General features: G+C 38.9%; 3 protein-coding genes and 1 pseudogene across 4 annotated transcripts in view; 1 reads left to right on the top strand and 3 right to left on the bottom strand.

Annotated features, from left to right (window-relative positions):
* Window positions 1–23,458, bottom strand: part of LOC148742938 (delta-1-pyrroline-5-carboxylate synthase-like) — a 595,352-nt pseudogene that overhangs the window by 62,532 nt on the left and 509,362 nt on the right. The window lies entirely within an intron of this gene.
* LOC148742941 (uncharacterized) lies at window positions 348–2,371 on the top strand. Its single transcript, XM_088749166.1, has 3 exons — window positions 348–429; window positions 821–921; window positions 1,189–2,371. The coding sequence occupies exons 1-3, from the start codon at window positions 348–350 to the stop codon at window positions 1,498–1,500; spliced, it is 495 nt and encodes a 164-aa protein (XP_088605292.1). The 3' UTR covers window positions 1,501–2,371.
* On the bottom strand, window positions 5,257–9,498 carry LOC148742942 (uncharacterized). The gene is made up of 2 exons (XM_088760736.1): window positions 9,368–9,498; window positions 5,257–9,275 (listed from the first exon to the last, which is right to left on the bottom strand). Exon 2 carries the CDS (start codon window positions 9,245–9,247, stop codon window positions 5,975–5,977), a length of 3,273 nt encoding a protein of 1,090 aa, XP_088616862.1. The 5' UTR covers window positions 9,248–9,275; window positions 9,368–9,498; the 3' UTR covers window positions 5,257–5,974.
* On the bottom strand, window positions 9,679–12,871 carry LOC148742943 (uncharacterized). The gene is made up of 3 exons (XM_088760808.1): window positions 11,481–12,871; window positions 10,459–10,587; window positions 9,679–10,058 (listed from the first exon to the last, which is right to left on the bottom strand). The coding sequence occupies exons 1-3, from the start codon at window positions 11,644–11,646 to the stop codon at window positions 9,862–9,864; spliced, it is 492 nt and encodes a 163-aa protein (XP_088616934.1). The 5' UTR covers window positions 11,647–12,871; the 3' UTR covers window positions 9,679–9,861.

The following is a 23,458-nucleotide window of genomic DNA, read 5'->3' on the forward strand; positions in this document are numbered from 1 at the left end:
ACGCGTCTGCTGATCTGTTGTCTAACTTTCGATCAGAAATGGCAAGTTCTAGAATCGGAAACGCCAGTCCTTCAGAATTCCGCCTTGTTTTAATGAAACTGACTGAAGTTCAAAAGAAATTGTACACAAGGGATCAATCGTCAGTCATAGCGTAGCTGAGACAAGTAAATGATTCACTTCAAATCGTTGAGGGAAACCAGAGCGATATTTCCGATGCCATCCTTAACAAGCTGCAGAGTATCGAGTCGCGGCTCGAGAACGGTTTCAAAGCCCTGGAGTAGAAGATTGCAGCTTTAGAAGGAAAAGTTGTGGACTGTCCTGCAATCGCAGAGGGAAGCGCTTTAGGAATGCTAACGCCACCAAATTCTTCAAAGAAAAGAAAAATCGCCCGCCATCCTGATCTCTCGGTGAGTAATCTTAATGGACAACGTATACGTTGTCCTTAGTGCATGTTTCTTACGCGGATTAGATTAATATGATGACTTGTTTCAACAAATTTTGCGGCTTGCCAACCAAACTCGAGAGCCGGTTTTAAAATGCGCGCCATACAAATTTTTTATTTCTCACACCTATTGTTTGTATTGCCGCACAACCGCCTGTAGATATGTTTGAAAGACCGCTTCTGTCCTGTTTCAAAGGCGCCGAGGAATCTTTAACAATCATTTCTTATGAGATACAATGAATATATGAAGTTCATATATTTTGAACTGCGGTATTAGATACGTATGATGCACGATCCTCGCAGTAGATAGCGCTATTTATGCAATAGCGAAAATCAGACCTGAAAATTTTTTTTCAGCATACCTGCCTTTCCTTTCAGATGCTATTTCTCAAAACTTTGCATCATCAAAGAAACAAGAAGAAAATGGTACCTACGAGCAGTATCAGAAGGAGCAAAAGAAGCGCCAGAGAATTAAGAGGGTAAAAAAGTTGTTTGGCTCTTTAACACTCAAATATCTCGTGAGCTTGTATGTTTGAATAAATTTCAGAAGGTTTGAATTTAAGTTTGATCTAAAAACTGGTTAAGGTTCAAGTTACACTGTAGATCTGGTGATAAAAAACTTTTTATGCCAAGAACAACTCAAACCAGTGACACTGAGGTTCATTCAAGGGCTTTATAATTGTTTTATTGTAGGAGTTGCCCACCATTCAGTATTATAAATACTTCTTTCACATTTTCCCCTTTAGAAACTGGATAAGAGACTCAAAGTGGCAACTGAACAAGAGAAGAGAGAACCAATTATTGAGGCCCTGCATCCTAGTCTTGTCTCCTCAGATGAGTCTGATGAAGAAGATCCCACATCAATGGTGACAAGCCCCCTTACCTGGTGGACGGAAGAAGTTACCAACTTCTTCCATGTACTAGACCAGAGGTATAAGTCTTCCATGACGAATCAGCAAAAGAGGCAGTCAGTGAAAAGAAGGGTTGGTAGACCAAGTCATAGAAATAGTGGAGAGATCCCAGAAAAATTGCACTGGGCCACCACTTTATTAATCTAATTTTAATTTTAGTATACAGTCATTCAACTCTCTTCTAGGGACCATCTCCTATAAACTTGCTACATTTTTACCCAATGATACAGATAATGTAGGTCTACCATTTCCATTCTTTTATTCTCTCTGAATTAAGCTTTTAATTTGGCAATTTGCTGATTTCAGTTTCTTCACAAGAAACCACCTCATTTGGCAAATTTAAAGTGAGACTGCTGTACAATCATGGTCAATTACAAGAGAGTTTGAAGACTGTAAACACATACATGTCTAACATGTAATATTTTGAGCAATTTAAGTTATTGAGCAGTCTACATTTAAGTTATTGTCAGTGGAAAGTGAATTCAGTTTCTAGAATTTTCCCTTCCTTGACCACTATTTGGCACTTATGTTCAGGATTGAATGCAGGTGTTTTTTAGCAAATAATTCACATGTATGAATGGATTTTTGAACATTATCACACTACTTCATATTTGACTGAATTGTGCATTTGAGTGAACTTTTATCAGTGAGGACAATTACCATGCTCATTTTAAAGAGCCCAAAATCCTGGACAGAACCGCTATTTTAGAGGAAGCTACAATTTTCATTCTCTCCTTTATAGTTCTCTTGTTCTCCATCAGATTGAGTAGTGTCTCAATTTCAAACATTAGAAGTGTTTCAAATAGATTTAACGCAGGCATAAGATTAAATGTAAGGTGACATTCTCAGCATGTTGCCTTGATTCCCTCGGCACATGAAGTTCACCTAATTATTTTTTCTTCAAACACTTGACACTCATTTTTGCAAAATGCTTATAATGGAAGTTTAAACATGTATCTGGAGATCAGTTTTCTGGTAATAGTTTGTATATATTGCACATAATTTTTCAGACAGTCATCCTTCCAATTTTATCGTATAAATTATACTGGAACGGTTAAGTTTTGCCTCTTTTTGGCTTTAGACAGAAATGTGTTAAGTAAAATAAGGCTAAGAAACATGATTGTTATCAGGCTCCATTCTGGACTCTGAATAAATTGTACCGCTAACGTCATTGTGCATTAATAAAGTTGACGATAATTATTAAAGGAGTGATTATCCTGTCTGGGAGAGGGAAATAAGAGAAAATGCCTTGAGAACCTGCAGAAGAGTTCGAGTCCAGGAAGTGAAATTGGACGAACGTTGATAACCGAGCAGCGGTAAACGCGGGAAAATGCATCCCTCTCACGAAGTCACCTTTGCAGAAAATACCGGGGTATGCATGCTTTCGACGGCTTGATTCCAGTGAACATAACGTTCGAATGCGCAAAACGGCAGTAAATGGCAGAATACATGTTGTTTTTCTTAAGTTAACCGAACAACAATGAAAGGTAAAACGCCGGAAAATGCGTTTCCACGAATTTTCTCGGATTCACTATCGCGGAAAAACGTTGGAAAATGCATGGTTTCGACTGGATAATTCTTGTGAACATTTCATTCACCGGGCGAAAAATGGTTGCGAACAGAAGAAAACATAGCATTTTCTATGCATTGCACGAACTGCAAACTCTGGAAAACATTATGTTTTCCCGCATTAACACACATTAACCTTCCCGGAAAATGCGTGTTTTCCGCTGTTAACTCTGATGAATACGTTGTTGTTCACTCGGAAAATGTCAACGAACAAAAGGAAAACACGCGTTAACCGAATGGTTAACGCCGGAAAATGAATTGTTTACCTTCATTTACTGCGAAGGAAAATTACCGAATAATGGAACGAATACTGGGATTCACCCATGCGAAATTGCACAGAAAACGTCGGATTTTCCGCAGGCAAAACACAGGGTAAAGGTTAGTAAATTGCCTCGTTTTCCGTGAATTTAACTTTTGTTTTCCGTTCGGTGAACGCTACTTTTTTTGCCGGATCCACTCTTGTTTTTGATTAACGAATTCGGAAGTGAAAGTGAATTTATTGCAAACATGTTGCATGGGATTTTCTCACCGAAACGAGAAAGTGAATGAAATTTTAAATATACTTCTGTTTTTTCGTTTGTTTTTTCGTGTTTAGCCTCGAGTGAGCGTTACTCCTGAGAAAGAAGAAATTAAAAAATAAAGATATTAAAATCTGCACTTAAATTTGTAAATTTGTCACAAGCCACGTGAACTAAACGAGACTCCTTTTTAAGTAAATCTTTTCTTAATCAAGCTTAATTAGGTATATTTAGGTTTTTTTCCACAATGATACCGACAGGCAAATGAGAAACAGCGGTATGAATCCAGTTTTTAATTTTTCAAGGCCCTTAAATCTACGATCGCGAATTGTTCATGCTCCATAGTGATCGATATCAGCCATAAGATTCTGTGCACTTAGAGCGAACCTCTCGAAAGTAATCTCCTCTTATCGAGAAAATCCGTCCGTTGGAAAGAAATGGAGAGAGAAATTGTCAAAGTATTCATTTTGACACCTGATTTCTTTGCCGATTAAAAAAAGTTTTCTCTCCCAACCTTCACATCAGCGTCCTTGTGCGGTTGTCTCTTTGTTTAATGGCATTTTATCTCTTACGCGCAGTGGTTTAATTGGTTCTTATTTCTAAGGTCATGACAATTTCAACCTCCTATTTGGTTTTCTGTGGTGTTGTATGGGTGACATCATTTGTTAATTATCGCGTTGATGGAATCGGCTTTGATTGACTTTTACTTAATGTCTTTGATTTTTAATGAATGAGCAATATATGAACTTGCATAGATCTTCATCGGTTCGCCTTCTTCAAGGTCTCAAAGTTCCTCACGGGCTAAAGAACGCACTTGCCACAACGCTGTTAACATAGGCCTGGTTGAAGGCCACAACACTCTCTGAGAGCAAGGCCTCAACGGTTAGCAACCGTCTAATATCTACTGCCGGTTCTCCTTTTTTGTAAACGAACTGAGATTTGCTTGTCGAAGTTGCTAACTTTCCGGAAATTCATTCTTCTCCCCTGATTCTAAACGAATTATTTAACGAGTGCATTCTGGTGCAGCGTTGTTCGAATTCATGTAAACATTTGTGAAAGAAGTCTTAAGAAGACGAAGTTGTAGCAGCCGCTTGCATCTATCACAGCCGCAGTTGGAGTGGCCTAGACTTTGAAATTGTACTGAAAGCCAGATATGCTGTCTTGTTACCAGTTTGAAGGGGAATGATTGGAATTAATCATGCCTTGACCTTTCTCCTCCTTGGAAAGAATTCGACCAGGTCTGAAATAATGTGATTACTCACAACTTTCTTATTCTTAGCTTTTCTCTGATTTGTTTCCATAATCAATTGATTTAAATGAATTATTGAAAACGAATTTAACAATAAATTAAAGTACATTAATTATCGATATTTAGCGATTGACTGCACTGAGAAACTTATCCAACTATAATTGGTAATGCATATGGGGAAGCTATTCTCTTTATCTCACGTGAAGGAGTATGTTGAAAATAACAGTGCCTGCAATTAATGGTCTTCTCTGTACTACCATCGAGAACTGTGCTGATCAAACTATTGAATATCTGAAGCCAGGTATTCGCAAAATTGTTCAGAATTGATAGATAAAAAACTTTCCAAAGTCTCAAGGCAACGTGAATGCAGCTTTCTTTTGAGCTCAAATACAGTTGAACCCTGCTAATACTCGTAAGTCACTCGTAATACGCACGCAGTGTTTAAGTCAGATCAAATAGCCGCATAAGAAATTTATTGCCTGTTTCTCGCAGACAGTCTTACTCCCTCAGACGAAACAGGCGGTTTGAAATCCCAGGGTGGAAGACCGAGCGTTTCAAGAACACATCTTAAATGAAATTGTGTATCGATACATTTTTTCAACAGAATTTGGACCTTAGAATGCATTTTCATATTACATTATTAGGTTATAAAAGTTTTTAACTATATGAGGGTCTGAATGGGGGGTCAAAATGTCGGTTGTCGGTTAAAATTTCATTACTTTGTCAGTTGTCGATTAAGATTTTTGACCTTTGTCGGTTGTCGGTAAATCTCAGTTAATAATTAAAAATACACGTTAATTATTCACATTTATTATGCAATTTGCCCAGGTTTAAGACTTTAAACTCTAGACGAAGTGTAATACTTGTAATAATTCATTATTTGCTTTCACTTAAACCTCGTTAACGCTGTTTTTTAATTTAGCAACGTGCTCATCTACCCCACTTTTGTTTGCAAATCTAGTATACCGATAAAATTCACCAAAGCTTTTATTATAGATGTGAATTTGTTTCCTGTCGACTACGGGGCATCGAAGTAAATCAAGAGAGGTAAATTCTACAAAGAATGAAACACCCACCCCAACCCCCTGGGATACCTAATTTTAATTTGTAAGCTACGGAAGTCTTTTTTCCGAAACGTCCACAAAAACTCACTACACTTATTATTCAACGGCTCTCGCGGCTTTTCTGCGAGGTTTCTTTTTTTTCTCTTTTTTTTTGCCAAAAATTTGGTTGTCATACGTATCAGTCTGCACCGTTAAATGGATTTTTTAACTGTTAGTACCTCTTACATGTCGAGACGCAAAAATGCACGAACAGCCCTGCCGGATCGGGTAACACACGCTCTGTTGACACCCTCTGGATGTTCTTCAAAATCTGATTCCTCGTCATCCGAATCTGTCTCATACTCATCGATTTGTACTTCTCTGTGATCTTCAAACACCTCAGTAACATCCCCTTCATCCACAAATTGTATGCTGACAATGCGTTGTGCATTTGCTGACGATACAGTGTTTTCTTCAGGATATCGAAGCCTCTCTTCAGACTCGTCGGTGTGGTGAACGGCGTAGACAGCTGGCGGCAAGGCCCCAGCCTTATCTTTTGTGGTCTCACTCCTAACCGTCCGTTGGCGTACTGGTCTGTAACTCTCTAGCCACTCTTTGATCTGTCCTTCCATCCCTGGTGTTATGTCCTCACTTGGCAAAGGTGTCATCGTAGCTATAGCAGAAAGGGGCATTGCGGATTGAGGTACCGGATAGTAGGATTTGTCATGCGTGTAGTACTTTTCTGCCCATCTACATGTGCGCTTTAGAGATTCCTTGCAAATTGCTCCAAAATCCTGGGCATATATAAGTACCGTAAATGTCTCGTGTTTAAGGTGCGAAACAGCATGCAAATTTTCCACTACTGTTGTGAGCAACGTTTCGAGCAGCAGATCATCTACAAATTGGGGGTTAATGTCCATCACGTTCTTGTATAGCCTTTCTATGCCCTTTTTAAGCAAAGACACAGATACTTTAAGCAAAGACACAGATACTTGCGTCTTCTGTGATACAGTTCCCTGTGGACCATTGGTTGCAGACGTCGCGCTCAACTGGTAGCGTTCTTTCACCTTACTCACAGTGTCTTTTACATAGCTGTCAATCTTTGTCACGTTCTCTTTTGCTTGTTTCAAGGACACTCCGTCTGGTTTCATACCCTTAGAATGAATTCCAAAGGTATCGTAAAGGGAGCCAAGAATCCCCAGAAAAGATATCGTTTCTGAGAGGCTCGTCACTATCTTCAGTTTTCCAGCGGAAACATCTGTAACAAACAGGTTCTTGTCTACAAAGCATATCCCTTCGATTTGTTTGAATGAGCATGAGTCTTGTTTCCCATCGTTAGAACTGTTGTGGCCACTTCCTACCAAAGTCCTAACCGATTTATCATCAGGGTTGTATTGCATAACCTTTCCCGCCTTTGTATCCGTGTAAACTACGCTCACGTTCAAGGTGCATACTTGGTTTACCTCAGAGCAAGGAAGAGTCGAGTTGCATACAGCTTTGGTCACTGTCTTTGTGCTAAGTTCACATTTATAGAGCCCACCTTGGCTCGAGGCTCCTGAGAAGAATGCGCATTGGTCAAGTAGAGTAATAGACAAAAGATTTATGATGCTGGATGGATAGGCAGTGAATTTCGTAGCATTGCCGTGAATGGTCACTCCATCTAATGTCAATGTTATCTGATAGACATATTTACTCTCGTCATCACTACAAAATAACAAATTATTGCTTGCAGCATAGACAGCAGAAGGCTTATCAAGACGATTAGGATGCATCTGGACGTGTTCTGTACAGTCCGTGTTCTTAGAAATGGCACCCAAGTGGTCCTTAGGTCTTTCGTGCAAAACGGGAACTTTTCCATTCGTTGGGAGAGATAGTGCCTCTAAGTGCCTCAGAAGTTCAGCTCGTCGCTTGAGTGACTTTGTACTTATCTTCACTTTTCCCTCGAAGTCAACAAAAGAAATTGTAGATTTTCCCCTTCCGCACAAGAATGCAATCCCATCGATGAAGCACAAGTTCCTAGCATCCTTCAGTCCATCTCGCACAACAGAGACATCTGCTGGCTGGTGCAATCTTATTGTTAGGAGTCTTGATAAACCTGTCTGAAAGTTGTAATCAAGCGTAAGGATCGTGCCTGTTGGGCCTTCAGAAACTGCGATCGGGTGAGGGCATACACCACGTTGGTTACTTTTCCAAAACCTGTATTGTTCTGTTACGATGGTATGCACAGCGAACTTAACGTCCTCCAGCACTTTGAGAACTTCTGGTCGTGTTAAACGAATAATGGGTTCGACAGCCATTCTGTCTTTATTCCTAACACATTCAAGTGAAAGCAACTTTCGAAGCTTCTTTTTGAGAAACGCCTGCGCATTGTCACGTAAGCTTCGAAGCAACACGAGATTGCTAAATTCACCGTCTAAGTTGATAAACCAGTTCGACCAGCTACACTTAAAGCCTTTTCCAATATGAACGACATCTGGCAAGGGAACTATTAATTCTAATTCTGGTGGCAGTTCCTTGCCATCTGCCATGTCACTTAAGCGAACAAGTGCCTTCTTGTTGCACTCCTCGCAGTCGGTTGCTATTACCAAAACAACTAGCTTTTGGCACGTCACGTTTCTATCTGAGCAAGAATCACATGCCCTGAAAGAAGGGTGGTGAGAAACTTGTCCCATGTTCTTGCAGCTTGCACAGACCGATTTTGGTTTTAGGCACTCTTCGCATTTGCTCATTGCTAAACAATTTGAGGCCTCACTCGTCACAATGTGTTTAACACTTCGCTGACCTTCCAAGCAATTTTGACAGGTTTGTACGGTTCTAATACTATCTTCCATGTAAGAAAATATTTCCTCTCCAGTCACAGATTTGGGTCGGAAGTTAACCGCCATGGGCATCGCAGCACCGTTATCAAGCGAGGTCGCAATTGTTACGTCTGCGTTGGTGATTAGATTGGTCTTTATCTTTTCAGGGTCTGGAAGAGGATGCTTTTTCACGAATTTCTCGTCCACTTTATGTGTAAGACCAATTACTTGTTTTTGACGTGAGTCGTATTCTAGGCCTGGCCTCAGAGCCGTGCCGTCACTTGCTAAAGCTACTGGGATGGTGCGAACCTTCTCGTTATCAACAATCTCATGTACATCTGCTTTTGGATGTTGACACAGGGAGTGGAGTGACTGCAAATGGTGCTTAATCATTCCACTTTCTGTTGTGTAGCCTGATTGGCATCGTTTTGTCGCGTTTAAGGAGGGGCCACACAAGTTAAAATCCGCGAACGATTTGAATTCTTTTTCTCCGCCTCTCCCTGTTCCGAAGAAGCCTGGCCCTCGGACGAACTTTCTTGTTCTCTCACCTCCAAGGTATTTGATGGTCGAGAAAAATTCACATACCTCGTCATCCCATTTAAAGCCAGACGCAGTTTTGGGATCAGTCAATGCAAACGACGTTGTATCATTGAGGAACTTGTAATAAATGCAACTTTCTGGTATCTTCCCATCTTCAATGAGCTTGTTGAGTTTCATAGCCAGTGGATGAGCGTCATTTAGAGAGCTGGTAGATAAGGAAAGAAAAAAAAGTGTAACAAATTGTAGGAAAGATTGAGACTGAAAACATAGGGATGGAGCGCAAGCAGAAACACTTACATAGGGCATGATATAAACTCGGAATCTTCACTCTCAGTTTCACTCCCAGCGGAACTTGCATCTGTATCATTATCTGAAACTACGGGGGCATCCTAATTTGGATTGTCCTCCTTGACGCTGATGTCCAGTACAGATCCCTGAGGGCCAGCTAAACAGCCTTTGTCGTAATCAGAGTCCAAGGCATCTGGGAATAACTCGTCTTTATATTCACTAACAAGCCGAAGTATACTAAAATTAGGCTCGATTTTATTGGCAAATCAAACGATATGATCTGTAATGAAGTAATATAAGAATCAACCAAAAACACCTAATAACGAAAATAACATTTATTGGCTCACGTGTCTCTTGCACTGGGGTAAACAAACCGAACAATTTGTATATTTCAAGGTCATTTAATCTACGAAGCTATACGCACAACGCCAGGTTATCGCGACTCTAACTTTATGACGTTAAAAGCTCTTGATTTGTTCATCACACAAGCAACTGAAATGAAATTACTTCTCTGCCAATGTGGCATCTGCGCCGTCAAAGTCCTCTTTGCTCATGTCTGCCTCATTGTTAGCAATATCTCCTGCCTTTTGTTTGGATGATATCGAGTTACTGGCTTTCATCAGAAATGCATCCATGCGACCTTGACTCTTAAGAGTGGCATCATTCTTGTTCTTTCTGCTTAGACACTTGTCGAAGTGGTCTGAAATTATTTAAGTATTTAGTTTAGATATCACGAATTTCCATGCTCTGAACATCCCTCTCTTGGTTTCCAGCCGCTTTTAACCTTTCAGTATTAAAAAAAGTCGTCTCGTTAACGTTTTTCAACAAGTGCTCCCATTGTAATTCTTTGATGATGATTATTCGTCTCTTATCTCTGTAAGTTTAGCTACGTTTCGTCAATTCTGGATAAGTAATTTCATAAATTTTATAAAAATTAACGCTAAAAAGTCACGTTTCGACCTCTATGAGGTCATTTTCAAGTGTGAATAAAAATACAAAATATATATTAAAATAGTTAAAGGACTTAATAGGCAAGACTGTCACGAACGCTAATTTATCATGTCTGATAAAATATGTAAAGATAAGTGATCATTACTTACTCGCTTTCAAGTAGCTGACTTTTCCATTAAATATCCTGTCTGTGTGACGACAAGCATAGCTTTTTGAACATATGCCACACTTGATTTGCACTTCGCTTAGTGCAACACTACCATTCAAATCCTTCAGAGCTGAAAAAAAAAATTCCGATCCTTCAGTTCCTTTTGAATTGTCCCTAGGTTTTGCCCTGCCCCTACAAAGAGAAACCCATAAACTCTTTTACTATCATTATCACGTTGGAGGGTATTGAAAAAAAAAAAACTTAAAACAAAAAAAAAACAAAAAAAAACTTGACGGCGAGCGTTTATAACTTATTGCCGGGCTCTTGTTTTCGCACAATGAAAATACCAACGCTAAAAGCTAGCCAGCTTTGGTTGATACCAAAGCTGGCTAAAAATTACAAAATCTTCCCCTATGTGTGTTGTGAAGAATCGTAAAAGACGTGGAAGAAAAAATGGATTAACTTATTTGTAAGTATTGAAAGTAATTGTGCAATTGCAAGACTGACAGTTTGGCATCATTGGTTAAACAGAGTTTGTGTTTCTTGAATCCGCAAAATTTACATGCTCTTCGCTATCGGCCATGGAATCAGCATCTAACTTTTTAAGATCTTCTTCCCTACCTGAGAAGATTGAGAATTTACAAACTTCATGTTGTTTTCTGTGTTTTCAGCCATGATTTGGGCTTTAAAAATAGCTCCACGGTTTCTTTTACCAACGCTACAAGAAGAAGGCGCGAACATTGGTTGCCTTGGTCTATTTTTAAAAATACATTTTAGCCCGGCAAATTCTTTATTTTAGCACGCAAAATGCGCCACTATGCCCATCAAAGTGATAATAATACAGTTTTTAGCCGGAATTTAAAAGAAACTATCTATACATAGCGAACGCACCAAGTGATCGTTTTTCGTTGTATAAACAAGGCAGTGTTTATAAACAAGGAATACCGCAGAATTTCCAAAGTAGCCAAATTTATGACTTTTGAAAATCAGGTAAACGAACTACAAGTGCTAATTCAGCCCTACCATCCTGAAACTTTTGAAGGTCTCCTTGTTGCCTTTCGTTTTTCTCGATGTCACCTCCTTCAGTCATGATCCTCTTAGCCAGATTTTCATCTTCTTTTGGTTCTTCTCGTGATTTCCGTTTCCTTCTCACTTTTGACTCGTCACCTTTCTTCTCAGTGTCGTTCATTGACTTCTGCTTGCTTTTATCAGATGTAGCCGGCGCCTTCAGCAACACTACTGGCTTTCCGGTCCAGTTTGTGACCTCTTGGATAATGTGTACTAAAATATTAAATACCGTGTGTTTTAAGTTTTCTCTTTAGTAGGCTTTTGAGAAACTTACAGTTCTTATCAGCAAATGCTCGTCAAGATGTATAAAACGTGCACATTGAGCGAAATCTCTCGTGCGTAGCTTCCCTCGAGGAGAGAATTGAATATTATTTGAACGTCTGGTTTTCAGAAACGAACAGATTTAAAGGCGTGTATAAATAAACGGGGTCTTTAATATATTAAGCCACACTGTTGTTCATTCACCAATTAATCAGAAAGAAGCTTATAAACTGATTTACTCGCTACTTCATTGTAGAGATTTTTCTTCTCAATTTTCGCATTCAAATGGACGGTGAAAAAGAAAAAAAAATTTCGTTCCACAAAACAACAAACAAAAAACGGTGATACCAGAGTTTAACCACGTTAATATTTGAGCTTTATATTTAACTACAGAACTAAAGTGATTCATCAAACTCCGCTGCACGCGTTCCACACTTCCCGTTGAGCTCACTGCTACTTTCATCCGATATTATGTTTGGAAGTTCAAGCTGCCATTGCCCATCCGTCACAATTGCAAAATTTTCGCATTTGCCCGCAGGCGATTTCGCCAGGCGAAATAACTTTAACGAAAATCCGCCAATTCCATATTCATGTGCCTGCTCCTATAGTCCTAAAAACTCCGTAAGATGTTTTTTTAGTTCAGATACTCTTCTATGAGCTTCTTTGTCTATTGGGACCCTGCTTCGATGACGTTCGATGACGACTTCTTCACCTTTTCGAAAAATACTCTCGATGACTTTAGCAATCCCAGTCATGACCCGACCGCATGAACAAACAACGAGCAATAAAAAGACAACAGCAGGGCGTCTCGTCGGCTCGATTGTGATCCGCTGTTCTTGAAATGAGACAGCAGGGTATCTTGTCAGCCCGATTACGAGCCGCTGTTCTAGAAATGAGCCCACGCTGCTCACCGAAAAGAAGGATCCCGTGGATTTAAAGAAATTTGAAGACAAGAAATTCTATAATTCGGCTAAATTTGGAATTAATGTGGTTTCGTCGGGTGAACAAGGATTTTCTGAGCTAGAAATCATCAAAATGCTATTCTTTCTGAATACAAACATCCCTATCGCGTCTGACCATGTCGGTTGTCGGGTAGAATCTATTTTTTTCCCGTTTCGTCGGTAGTGAGTAATTTTTTACGCCCTTTGTCGCTAGTCGGTTAACCCCATTCACACCCTCTTATATCATTATTTGATCATATTATTATCCTTAGGTTATAACTTTATAATACGTAGTTAAGCACCTGGGCTGCCATGTTTTTCATTAACAAACTATCTAGCTATCTATCTAAAAAGTTGCTTACTTTGTCATGTAAATCAGCAGCTTGATCAGTAACGACAGAGATTAATAAAATTAGCTTGACCAAGCGTTTCGCTTTTCTAAATTTAGCATGAGGCTCTATTAACTGAGTAAAGTTATAAACTGGATTTTACCGTTTGGGATTTTCAAATGTGGCCGGTGGCCGGTGGCCGGTGGCCGGTGGCCGGTGGCCGTATTAATGGGTAACCACCGTTTACGAGGGTTTTAAATTCGAAAATGCAAGGTTGTTTTTCCGAAACTGCCCGTAAAAATCTAAGAACGAGGTGATCATATCATTGAGGTAGCATTAAGGCGAGTTTACACTGAATGGTGCTCAGAAAATTATGTAAACATTTGGTGTCAATTTTCTCTGAGAAAGTGATTAGTAAACGGTACCCACTAATCACCCAAACGCGTGTCCATTACTTCAACTACGTTCGAGAAAAAATGCACCTAACAAAACCAATTTCCATAGAGGCCGGGAAGCTAAGGGCCGTTTTCGGTCAGGGTGGCCATTTCAGTTGCGCGACGTACATGTTACATGAGGAAATTGAGAATGGTTATATTCGGTCTATTAACATTAAAAACTTTTCTTCTCATCTTTGGACAAATCAAAAGGAAAACAATAAAGAATACCTTAAATTCCCAACAAATCTCGATATTTAATTATTTTAGATAATTTTTATTCATAGCGATTGATACTCATGCCAGTGATTAAAAAGGAACTTTTTGTTACAAAGGGCAGAGCAAAATTTTAAAAATCTGATTGGAAATTTGCCTTTCATTTCAATGGGTGACGTTTTAGTTTCTGATAATGCGAAGGAATGCCGCTAAACGGATGGTTTACTTTGTAACGTACCATCATCGGTTTGATTTCATAGCTTTCGGTTATAAAATCTTAAAATAAAAGTGATCGATTAAAATAAGTATGATTCAAATAAAAAGTTTAATTGAAGTCTGTTTTTATTCGTCAGCGTGCCCTCAACCGTGCCAATGCAATGCCCTTAAAGGTAACATGAAGGGTTTAGTATCAGCCAATTGTGAAAGAAAACAGCTTAAGTCAATTCCAAAGAAAATTCCGCGAGCTACAGGAAAACTGTAAGTACTATGTATGCATCATATAAAGCCTTAAATTTGGTTTGTGTTTGAATTGAGAGGTGGCACAATGACTGCCGAAAGTATGAGGAGATTATAACTATTAAGTAGGTGAAAACAACAGTAAATATCAACAAGTACAACCCAGCAAAAATATCTTGAATTTTGTAACAATTGGTGTTTTAGCATTGACTGTAGCGGTCCAAAACTAAGCAGCCAAAAGTTAACAGGTCGCCTGGATATAAACGAGCTGCGGGCAAAGATAGTCGTAAAGCGATATGAAATTTTTGGGTTTACTGACTAAACTTTCATAAGATATCTATTTCAGACTATCAGTATCAGAGCACTTCATTTTCCGGTTAAAATAGACTCCACGCATTATATAAACACTGGTTGGCGAAATGACCTTCGACATAGAGAGATATCATCAATCAAAAACACGGAGAATTTTCGTTCATCAGGGCTATGTCCAAGTGGCCCTCTTCAGACGTTTTCGGTCTTTAATTAGTGTAGAAAAAACTAAATTTTTCAAATAAAGCAAATTGGAAAGTTACACGCCTAGATAAGAAAAAGAAAACAGTCTTAGGGTTAGCTGGAAATCTCGACTTCAGTAAATTTCTCAAACTTATTATTTCATATCGTAGTAAAGGAGCGTTAACCCGCGTCAGATCACTGCAGTACTAAAAATACTCGAGCTAAAAGGAAAATCGTCGAAGTTAGATATCAGCGTAATACAAAGTTATCTGCATGAGGTGCTCATTAGTATATTAGTAAGAGCCGGCTGGTAAATCTCAAAATGGAGGCTACCACTATGCCTGTGATAGGAAAAAATGGACTGGAGGATTATCAAGGCTATGACAGCTGCCTCATTTGAATACAAGTTAAGAGCCTGGATTGTTCGTGGGCTGCCGCTGTGGTCAAACAGCCCTTCTTGACATATTACCGCCAATGTTTATCAAATCCGTACAACCTACATGTAGCCCTAAGACGCGATTCTACCGCTACCTCACTGCTGATGGAGGATTAGATAAAACCGTCAAAGTATCACTGATGAAGGATTGAAGGCATTGATTTCACTGCAAGACCGCTGATGAACGCTTCAACACAACCGCTACAGCAACGTTACTAATGCTTGAGGGCATTCGCCAGAACACTGCTGATGATAGCTTAAACCGGGTTATCAAGAAATGGATATGGTACAGTCCACTACAGACGAGCTATTAACGACAACTGCCACAAAAGCAACAACACTGATCACCACTTGAAGATATCTGCTACTAAGCTGTTCATCACTGGTTGAACACAACTCTTACAAAAACTACCAAGAATGCTTGGATATAACCGGTACAGCGCCTCTGATAACTTCTTGAAGACAACGGCTAATAAAATCTCTTATAAATGTTTTTAGAAAACTGCTGAGAAGCGTTGGAGGGTTATCCAACAACGCCAAGTTATGCGTGAAAAGAACTGCTGGAAAACCACACTTGAAGATTACCGCTAGAACTCCGCTGACAAAAATCCTCTAAAAAACTGCGTACGCTGGAAGATTGTCGCATGAAGAACACTAGAGGGCAACGGTGAAAAAACCGCTCAGGAACGGTTGAATACAAGCGCATTAACACAGAGGGTTTGAGGACAACCGCCACAAAATCGCTGGTGAACGCTCATGAGGGTAACCGTTCAAAAACACGCTGGTTAACAGTTCACAGCTTTTACGATCACAATCAGGACAACCGCCGCAAAAAACGCCTAAGAAAGCCCGAAAACAACCGCAGAGGTGTACCTCAGTAACTGCTGCATCACCGCTGAGGTATGACAACCATTGCAAACCTTCTCAGGTATACATGAAGACAACAAATCGAAATTAAACCACTAAAAAGGGTTTTGATCCGGCGACTAGACAGGTAGGAACAAATAGCGTTATTCGCTAGTAAAACATTAGGGAACGCCTGAAATCGACCGCTACAGAAGCGCTAAGGACTGCAGAGAATGACTGCTGTCAAACTGTTCGAGAATCCTAACGTATCACCTGTTAGTAGGCTGCAACAATGTCCGTGAACCTGCATTTGCGAGAATGACCGCTGCCAGAATCTTCTGAGCCCCTTGTGGTTATATTAGATTTTCACTGACTAGAGCTTTTAGAAGAAATAGAGTATTCAAGGCCGTAATCTTGTCAAAATCAATATCAATAAAGTTTTCAGATGGTATTTATGATTAAATTATGTGTAAATGCTATAGAGATAGACCAATTCAATAAATTTAATTAGAATTAGAAATGTAATTGTGGCTCAATTATTTGCTTTGGTTCGATTCTGTTTGTTTTGTTTTATTTTTAACTCTCTTTGCAACCGTCACTCATTATTAAGCGAATTGGTGGGTGTGGATGCCCCCACTGCACCCTCCGTAGGTCCTGTACCTACATGTCAGTACATTGACCCTGAAGATCTAGTGAAACGCTCCTTTATGTTTGACCCAGTTCAAGCCAATGAGCTTGGGAGCTGATCTCTATATTCACGGGAAAGAATTCACTTAAAGCTGATGCACAAAGTGAGACAGAATTACCTCTGAGGGCTGCATTGAAATCAGTCCATAAGAAGATAAACACTTGCTTCTGATCATGATTGTTTAGGGAAAATCAAATGCGTTTAAAGTTTTCTAAGAGACTCAGAAAGTATTTCGGGTGTTTCCCTTTGCATCATAATCGTTACAGATTTAATGGGTTTTTTTTTTTTTTGCTGGTTCTAATAAACAGACAGAGCATTGGTCAAAGCCCATAGTAAGTTCATTTGTACATCAAACTCCGAGTCAAGTAAACATGCACCACTCCAGACAAGTCATAAATTTTTTTTTAAGCTGTGCAATTCAGGTTCACAGTCAAGTAAATTAGGTAATTGATTTGTTGATATTTTTCAAGGGACCTGTCCAATAACAAGTTGCAGAGCTTGCCGGCTGGAGCCTTTGGTAGCAACACAAAGCTGAAACATCTGTAAGGGCGGCGTTTCTTTAGCATATTTATAAGTAGATAAACACTTGCTTCTGATCCTGATTGTGTAGGGAAACGAGATATTACGTGTGTTTAAAATTTTCTAAGAGAGCCCAAAAATATTTCGGGTGTTTCCTTTGCATCATGACCATTGCAGATTTCATTTTCTTTCTGCTGGTTCTAGCAAACAGAAAAAGCATTGGTCAAAGCCCTCGTATTTTCGAAGAATAATCTCTACTTAGAAAGTTAATAATTTTAAGTGCACACGTTACCTTAGGGAGAAACTCACAGTAAGGTCAACTTTGCGTGAAACTTCGAGTCAAATCAACGAGCACTCTACGGATAACTCCTTAATTTTTTTGTAAGCTGTGCAATTTAGGTCCACAGTTGAGTAACTGATTTAGATAATTGATATGTTAATTTGTTTCACGGGACCTGTCCAAAAACAAACAGCAGAACTTGTCAGCAGGAACCTTTAATAACAACAAACAGCTGGAAGATCTATAAGGACGACGTTTCTTTAGCATACGAACGTTTAGTGTTGATTTTTTGACCACATGCCGATGTATAGAGGCCTGATTTGAACTTTCACATCAGACTGAGTTTCTGGCCTCGGGATCATTGAATATTACTAAGGCAAGTTAGAATTTAGAGCGTCAAATTTCGAAAGTGTTATGAAACTAACGGTGCATTATTTAAATCCGATCCAGATGTTGTGAATTATATACTTTGTCACGCATTATGCTGATGTCATACCCGTGATTCCTTTCATCTGAATCGTATAAATGATATCAGTTACTACAGAAGGACTCAACATTCTGCTTTAACAAGAAGTTGTTTTAATGAGGAGAAAAAGCCGATGTAATTTTCAAGCGATCGTTTCAAATACTTAAATAGTTTACACAAAAATATGAAACGATCAGAGCGCTGCAGGCTAAGTATTTTTGAAGCCTTTCATGAAACATCGTGAGACAAACGATTACAAGTTTCATTAATCTACAAAACCCCGGTGAACAACATTTTGTGCAAAGTTGTCATCACTGAGCATCTAGGCATCAAAAGAAAACATTTCAGAACATGGAACGGATAATGGGAAGTAGGGAATCTTGGTACTTTGGAACACAGTGCTGTATTTCTATTAAACCCTCGTAACTTGGGGAAAAATTGGTTTTTAATCGGATTACCATGGCAACGTAAAAACTCAAGCTAACAAACAAGTGCGTTTTAGACTCCTTAAGGGATTAAATGTAAAAGAGTATACCATATTGCAAATTTAGAACGATTCTGGAATGTGTCTCTTTTATTCTTATTACATATCTGAATAACGAAAATGAACAGATAATTGGCTCAGCTGCTGGAAATTTGGAGAGGTACAAATTTCCAAGACCTCAGTGTTTGAGATACAATGAAATATATGAAGTTCGTATATTTTGTACTGCGCAATTAGATACATATGGTCGTGCACCATATGGATCGTGTACCATATGTACCTCCGTGTTTCATATCGTGATCAAGGAACACTATTCTGTGCCGGCTTACTGCAGGTTTAAAAAGACTCAACTAAACGGAAAACCATCGATCATAGATCAGAATAATACATAACGCACCACATGAGGAGCTTAGCATCCCATTTAGTGTCAGAAAATTCTCACAGTGCTATTGATACCAGAACCCCCTGCCCACCAGATTTAAGAGCCACTGACCATAGATATCGAGAAACCGCCGACAGTTGCAAAATTTCCTAGTTCATTTTATTTTTCCCAAGGAACATTTTTGATGAAGCTTTTTATAGAATTGTTGCGTTAGTCCAAGTTGATGTTTACTGCTCTAAATTAGTAGAAATAGTTATTCAAACTACTCCAACTTTAAGAGATCGTTCTCTAAAATTTCAAAAAAATATCAGACAAGACACGATTAAAATCCATCGCAATCTGTCAGTCTGAGTGAGAGAGATTTATTTGGAAGTGCATTTTTCGAGCTGAACATAAGTTTTTACCCCAGGAATTTGATGTGTGGACTTATTGTTTTTGTGTTTTTGTTTTAAACACCCTTAAGCTTTTTGCGCCTATTTAATACCCATTTCTTACAATTTAACTCTATTTTTCTCTAGACTCGGCAAAATTTACCAGGCTTTAAGCGCAATATAAGAACTGTTACGAGACACGTATGGAGAAAAAATGATGACCTTACGGAGAGTTGTCATCGCTGAGCATCCAGGCCTCAAATGACAACATTTTAGACTTTGAAGGAACCATGGGAAAAAGAGGATCTCGTTACCTAAGAATACATCGCTGCATTTTTGTTAAAGCCTTGTAAATCAGTCGTATAACGATAGGAGTTTTAGTTATTTAAGTTTCTCTGTTTCATGAAAAATTTCCACCATTTCTCCCCAAATGAATATTTGGTGAAGTCTTCTTATCGCAAGTGTTCATATTTTACTGAATAGCCGACTCAACGATGTTTTATCTCTGAGTTGTCTATCACCTTTGCAATCTGGAGTGGATGAGACAAATTTTAGCTCCTGAATACTATGAAAGTTTGCTCATGTACGATAAAAGGATTCAGAAGAACATACTGTATTTTCAAAACAGAGTCTTATGCTGTTATTAATTCAAGAATAATTTTGTCAGTCACAAGTATTTTCTAAGCCGGCTCCTGTGGCTTCTTTGAGGTCTGGTTTATTCACGGGAGGATCAGTGAACAAAATAAAGCTAAATGAAAACTGTAGACTGGCTAGAAAATGCACGGAGAGAACACAGCTATTTCGTCAAAATCGTTCTCAATTGATGTAACTTACGTGTTGTTACTTTCCGATGTCGTCTTCCGAGTGCATCCACGTGCTTTTCGAAAAATTAGCGGCTTTCTTTTACGAAGTGCTATGGATGAGCACTCTTTCAAATATTTTCAAAGACCTCACCTCGGCAGGAGCTTGAAACACTCACTGCAATGTAACATCAAGAAACTGATGTGCTGAGCGTGTGCTTCAGGTTGAGAATGACTGTCATTCACCCACCATTCTCATAAAAGTCCATCTTAGGATTCCACAGTGTTTACCCTTTCAGCTGATGGAATCGTTAGTTTAATAAAAGTACACTCAGCTACCGATAATCAGTTACTCAATGATTTGAATTTTAGGGACATGAAAAGGGTAGGCCGAATTTAAGGCGGTTACGAGCATTTTCAAAATATAGGAATATATACTCTTCTAAGAAAGTATCAGTTTCCTCAACATCTCTAAGAATACGCTTTGCTCTGTTGACTTGTTGAGAATAGAGACCTGTCCAACAACAATTTACAGAATCTACCAACAAATGCGTTTGCTGGCATCAATACTTCCGAAGATGCAAGGATAACGGTGTTTTCTTTATTTCTTGTCTGAAAAAAAGTTATTTACCACATCAAAGCCACTAATTGTAAATCAGCAGTGTGTTGTTTAAGGTTTTCAGTGTGACCTGTGTGAATCGGGTTATGTAGGTTACAGATGTGTGCATTTACATAATCGTGTGAAAGGACATAAATAACAATCCTCCGCCATTGCCAAACACTGTAAGAACATGCACGGGACAATGCCCCAGGACCTGCAAAAGCGTTTCGAAGTGCTTAAGAAATGCAGAAACAAATTTGACTGCTTAGTGTACGAAATGCTTTTTATCACAAGGATAAAGCCAAATCTTAGCGTGCAATCAGACTCCATTCGTGCGAAAGTATTTTTATAATATTTTTATAGTCTTCGCACCCTCTTATGTTAATTCTTCGCGCCAAAAATGCTTCATAAGTTGCAATTTGCATGATCTTTCATATTTTCCTTGATAATGGAGTCATGGCTACTCCGAAACGTCGGATTTTATCGTTCGCTTTTACAGTTTTATAACTTAAGAAATCTCTTTTGATACGGATTTTAAAACGCGATAATCAACTACACGTTTAGAAGACTTGAACAGTGTAGTAAGAAACAGATCAACTGCGATGGTTCCATTGAATTTCTTTGACTCTGTCAGAGCTTTGATCTCACTCCAACATTCGTCAAGATTGACAAAGAAAGGAGCTCTAAATGGAAGCAGTCATCGGAAGCCTTCGGAAGGAATGTTATCTCAGAAGAGCTTAAAGAAAAGATCAAACAAAGTGCATCCCTCAAGCACAAGATCAACTCCATCTACGACGAGATTCACCGAAGCGGCAGTTTGTTCCGTTATGCCTCCATTTTAAGCACAATGGTCAACCTTAGAAACAACCACTATCAGGAGGTCATGAGCACTCACACAAAGAAGATCGCAAGGCTGCTCTACAAAGAAACGGATGTTGATGAGCATATTCAGAACATATCGTTGTTGGAGTTAATTGAGAAGCGTATTTTGGAACTCCCAGTTGAAAAAAACGCTTTCCCTTGCCCGGTAAGCGTACACTGTGAGCTAATGTGCGCCACATTGTACGCTTTCCAAGCTCTCAGCCGACCAGACTTAAAAGCCATTGACCATGAATATTAAGAAATCGCCGACACTTACAAAATTTCGTAGAACCTTTTTCAAAAATTATCGAAAGGTTCTATGGCGCTTTGCTTTCTTCGATAAACCGGCAAGTTCGAAATTCGCCTACATGCCTGTTGCGCCCCCCCGTTAAATAATGAAAAATTATGCAACTTCAGCAACTTCGTACGCCCTCAACACGATGAAATACCGCTTTCAAATTTTGTGTGATAGCAGATGGCCTTTTTTTTTGGAGAGGTCATATAAAGATCAACTTCGATGGCCTATAAAGGGGTCTGCCATATATATTTACAAATCAAATTCTACATCACCTTAAAGCTTTATCTTTGTAGTCAAATTCCTCTGATGAAAGCTCAACGTCAGTTGCCACAAAAACGCTCAAAATCGCTTGAAAGCCTGAGCCACTAATATAGAACCGGCTAAGCCACTGAAAGATTTTAGCAACAGACGATCTAAAAAGTTCAATGTTCTCCATTTCTTTCAAGTTGTGATTCCGTTGAATTTTCGCCAAGCACTGCATGTATTCGCCCTCTTTAAAAATTGTACCACTGCTCAGAAAACCAATGTGAAATGTGAAATTTTTGTCACTTGATTGAAGTATTTTATTTCGCATTAGGATCTCCAGGGTAGAGCAGAGACAAACTAAGTTAATAACTATTCATTAATGTGTATTTGGGAAAAAAGAAATTGTTCATAGTATCTTAAAAAAGTATCTTATGCTCTCAAGATATTGTCCCTGGAAAACATTATTTTAGACAGCAGAGTCACACTTCGCTGAGGTGCCGTATTGATTTCAGGGACCTGTCCAACAACCAGTTACAGGATTTACCGCCAGGAGTGTTTGCCAGCATTAGGATTTCTTGCTGGGGGCACTTAAAGCTGTAAGTAAGCCTCTTGTACTGTAAACCAAGTTTAATTAAGAATAAAAAAAAAAAAGGGAAATCAATCCATTGACCAGAGGCTAACTAAAGAGCCAAACTTTAGTTAGCCTCATGCTTTCTAACTGTATCAAACTCCTTCATATAAGATAACATAAAGCCTCTAGTTTCACAAGGTAACTGTTGATATATGTGAACAGAAAGGTTGGCAGAATACTCGCTATAAAGATGATTTCAAATATTTCGTCAAGTTCTCAATACACGAGTTCAATTTAGTTCGTTCCATAAACAGCTTCAGATGTTAAATAATGGACCACACAGGGGTCAAAGGATAGCGCCTAACGTTTATGTTAATATATCAATAAACACTTTTTTAAATTTGATAATTCCAGCTTATTAAACGAAATCCGCGCCCCATGGTTTTGAAATTATTACTTCTAAAAAATACACTTAGATGTGCAGATGTTTTCAATCTCAGAAAGACTAAATAAACGATACTATTGCGCCTTAGGATCATTGGAAATTAGTAAAACTGGTTTAAATTTCAGAAGTGGAAATGAAGACATTCGATAATGTTGGAAATAGCATCGCATAAACTATATCTATCAGGAGCTTGTGAATTGTTTATTTGTCATGCATTTTGCGAATGTTATAGTCGTGGAGTTTCTCTTTATCCGAATTACAATTTATATTAATCACAACGGATCAACATTATTCTTTAACATGATGCTTTTCTTAAAAGGAGCGTTTGCGACTTATTTGCTGTCGCTTCGAAAACCCGAATTTTCACAAAAATACGTGCATGAACAATTCAGCGCGCTGTAACAAAGTTTCTTTCAAACCCTTGCTGGACGTTTTTCTTGATTGCCGTGAGCGAACGATTTAAATCGACAGAGCATGTTTCTACTAAAGCTATCTGTGGAAGTTTTACAA

The sequence above is a fragment of the Stylophora pistillata genome, chromosome 1 (assembly GCF_964205215.1).
Source record: "Stylophora pistillata chromosome 1, jaStyPist1.2, whole genome shotgun sequence".
Classification (NCBI taxonomy): domain Eukaryota; kingdom Metazoa; phylum Cnidaria; class Anthozoa; order Scleractinia; family Pocilloporidae; genus Stylophora; species Stylophora pistillata.

Excerpts from the sequence above, each read along its gene's own strand:
- LOC148742941 (XM_088749166.1), top strand. The coding sequence starts at position 348 with ATGCTAACGCCACCAAATTCTTCAAAGAAAAGAAAAATCGCCCGCCAT. Across the intron at positions 430-820 it reads GAGTAATCTTAATGGACAAC|ATGCTATTTCTCAAAACTTT; the intron begins GTATACGTTGTC and ends CTTTCCTTTCAG. Across the intron at positions 922-1,188 it reads AGCGCCAGAGAATTAAGAGG|AAACTGGATAAGAGACTCAA; the intron begins GTAAAAAAGTTG and ends TTTCCCCTTTAG.
- LOC148742942 (XM_088760736.1), bottom strand. The coding sequence starts at position 9,247 with ATGAAACTCAACAAGCTCATTGAAGATGGGAAGATACCAGAAAGTTGC.
- LOC148742943 (XM_088760808.1), bottom strand. The coding sequence starts at position 11,646 with ATGAACGACACTGAGAAGAAAGGTGACGAGTCAAAAGTGAGAAGGAAA. Across the intron at positions 10,588-11,480 it reads CCTTCAAAAGTTTCAGGATG|CTCTGAAGGATTTGAATGGT; the intron begins GTAGGGCTGAAT and ends TTTTTTTTTCAG. Across the intron at positions 10,059-10,458 it reads AGTCAGCTACTTGAAAGCGA|ACCACTTCGACAAGTGTCTA; the intron begins GTAAGTAATGAT and ends AAATAATTTCAG.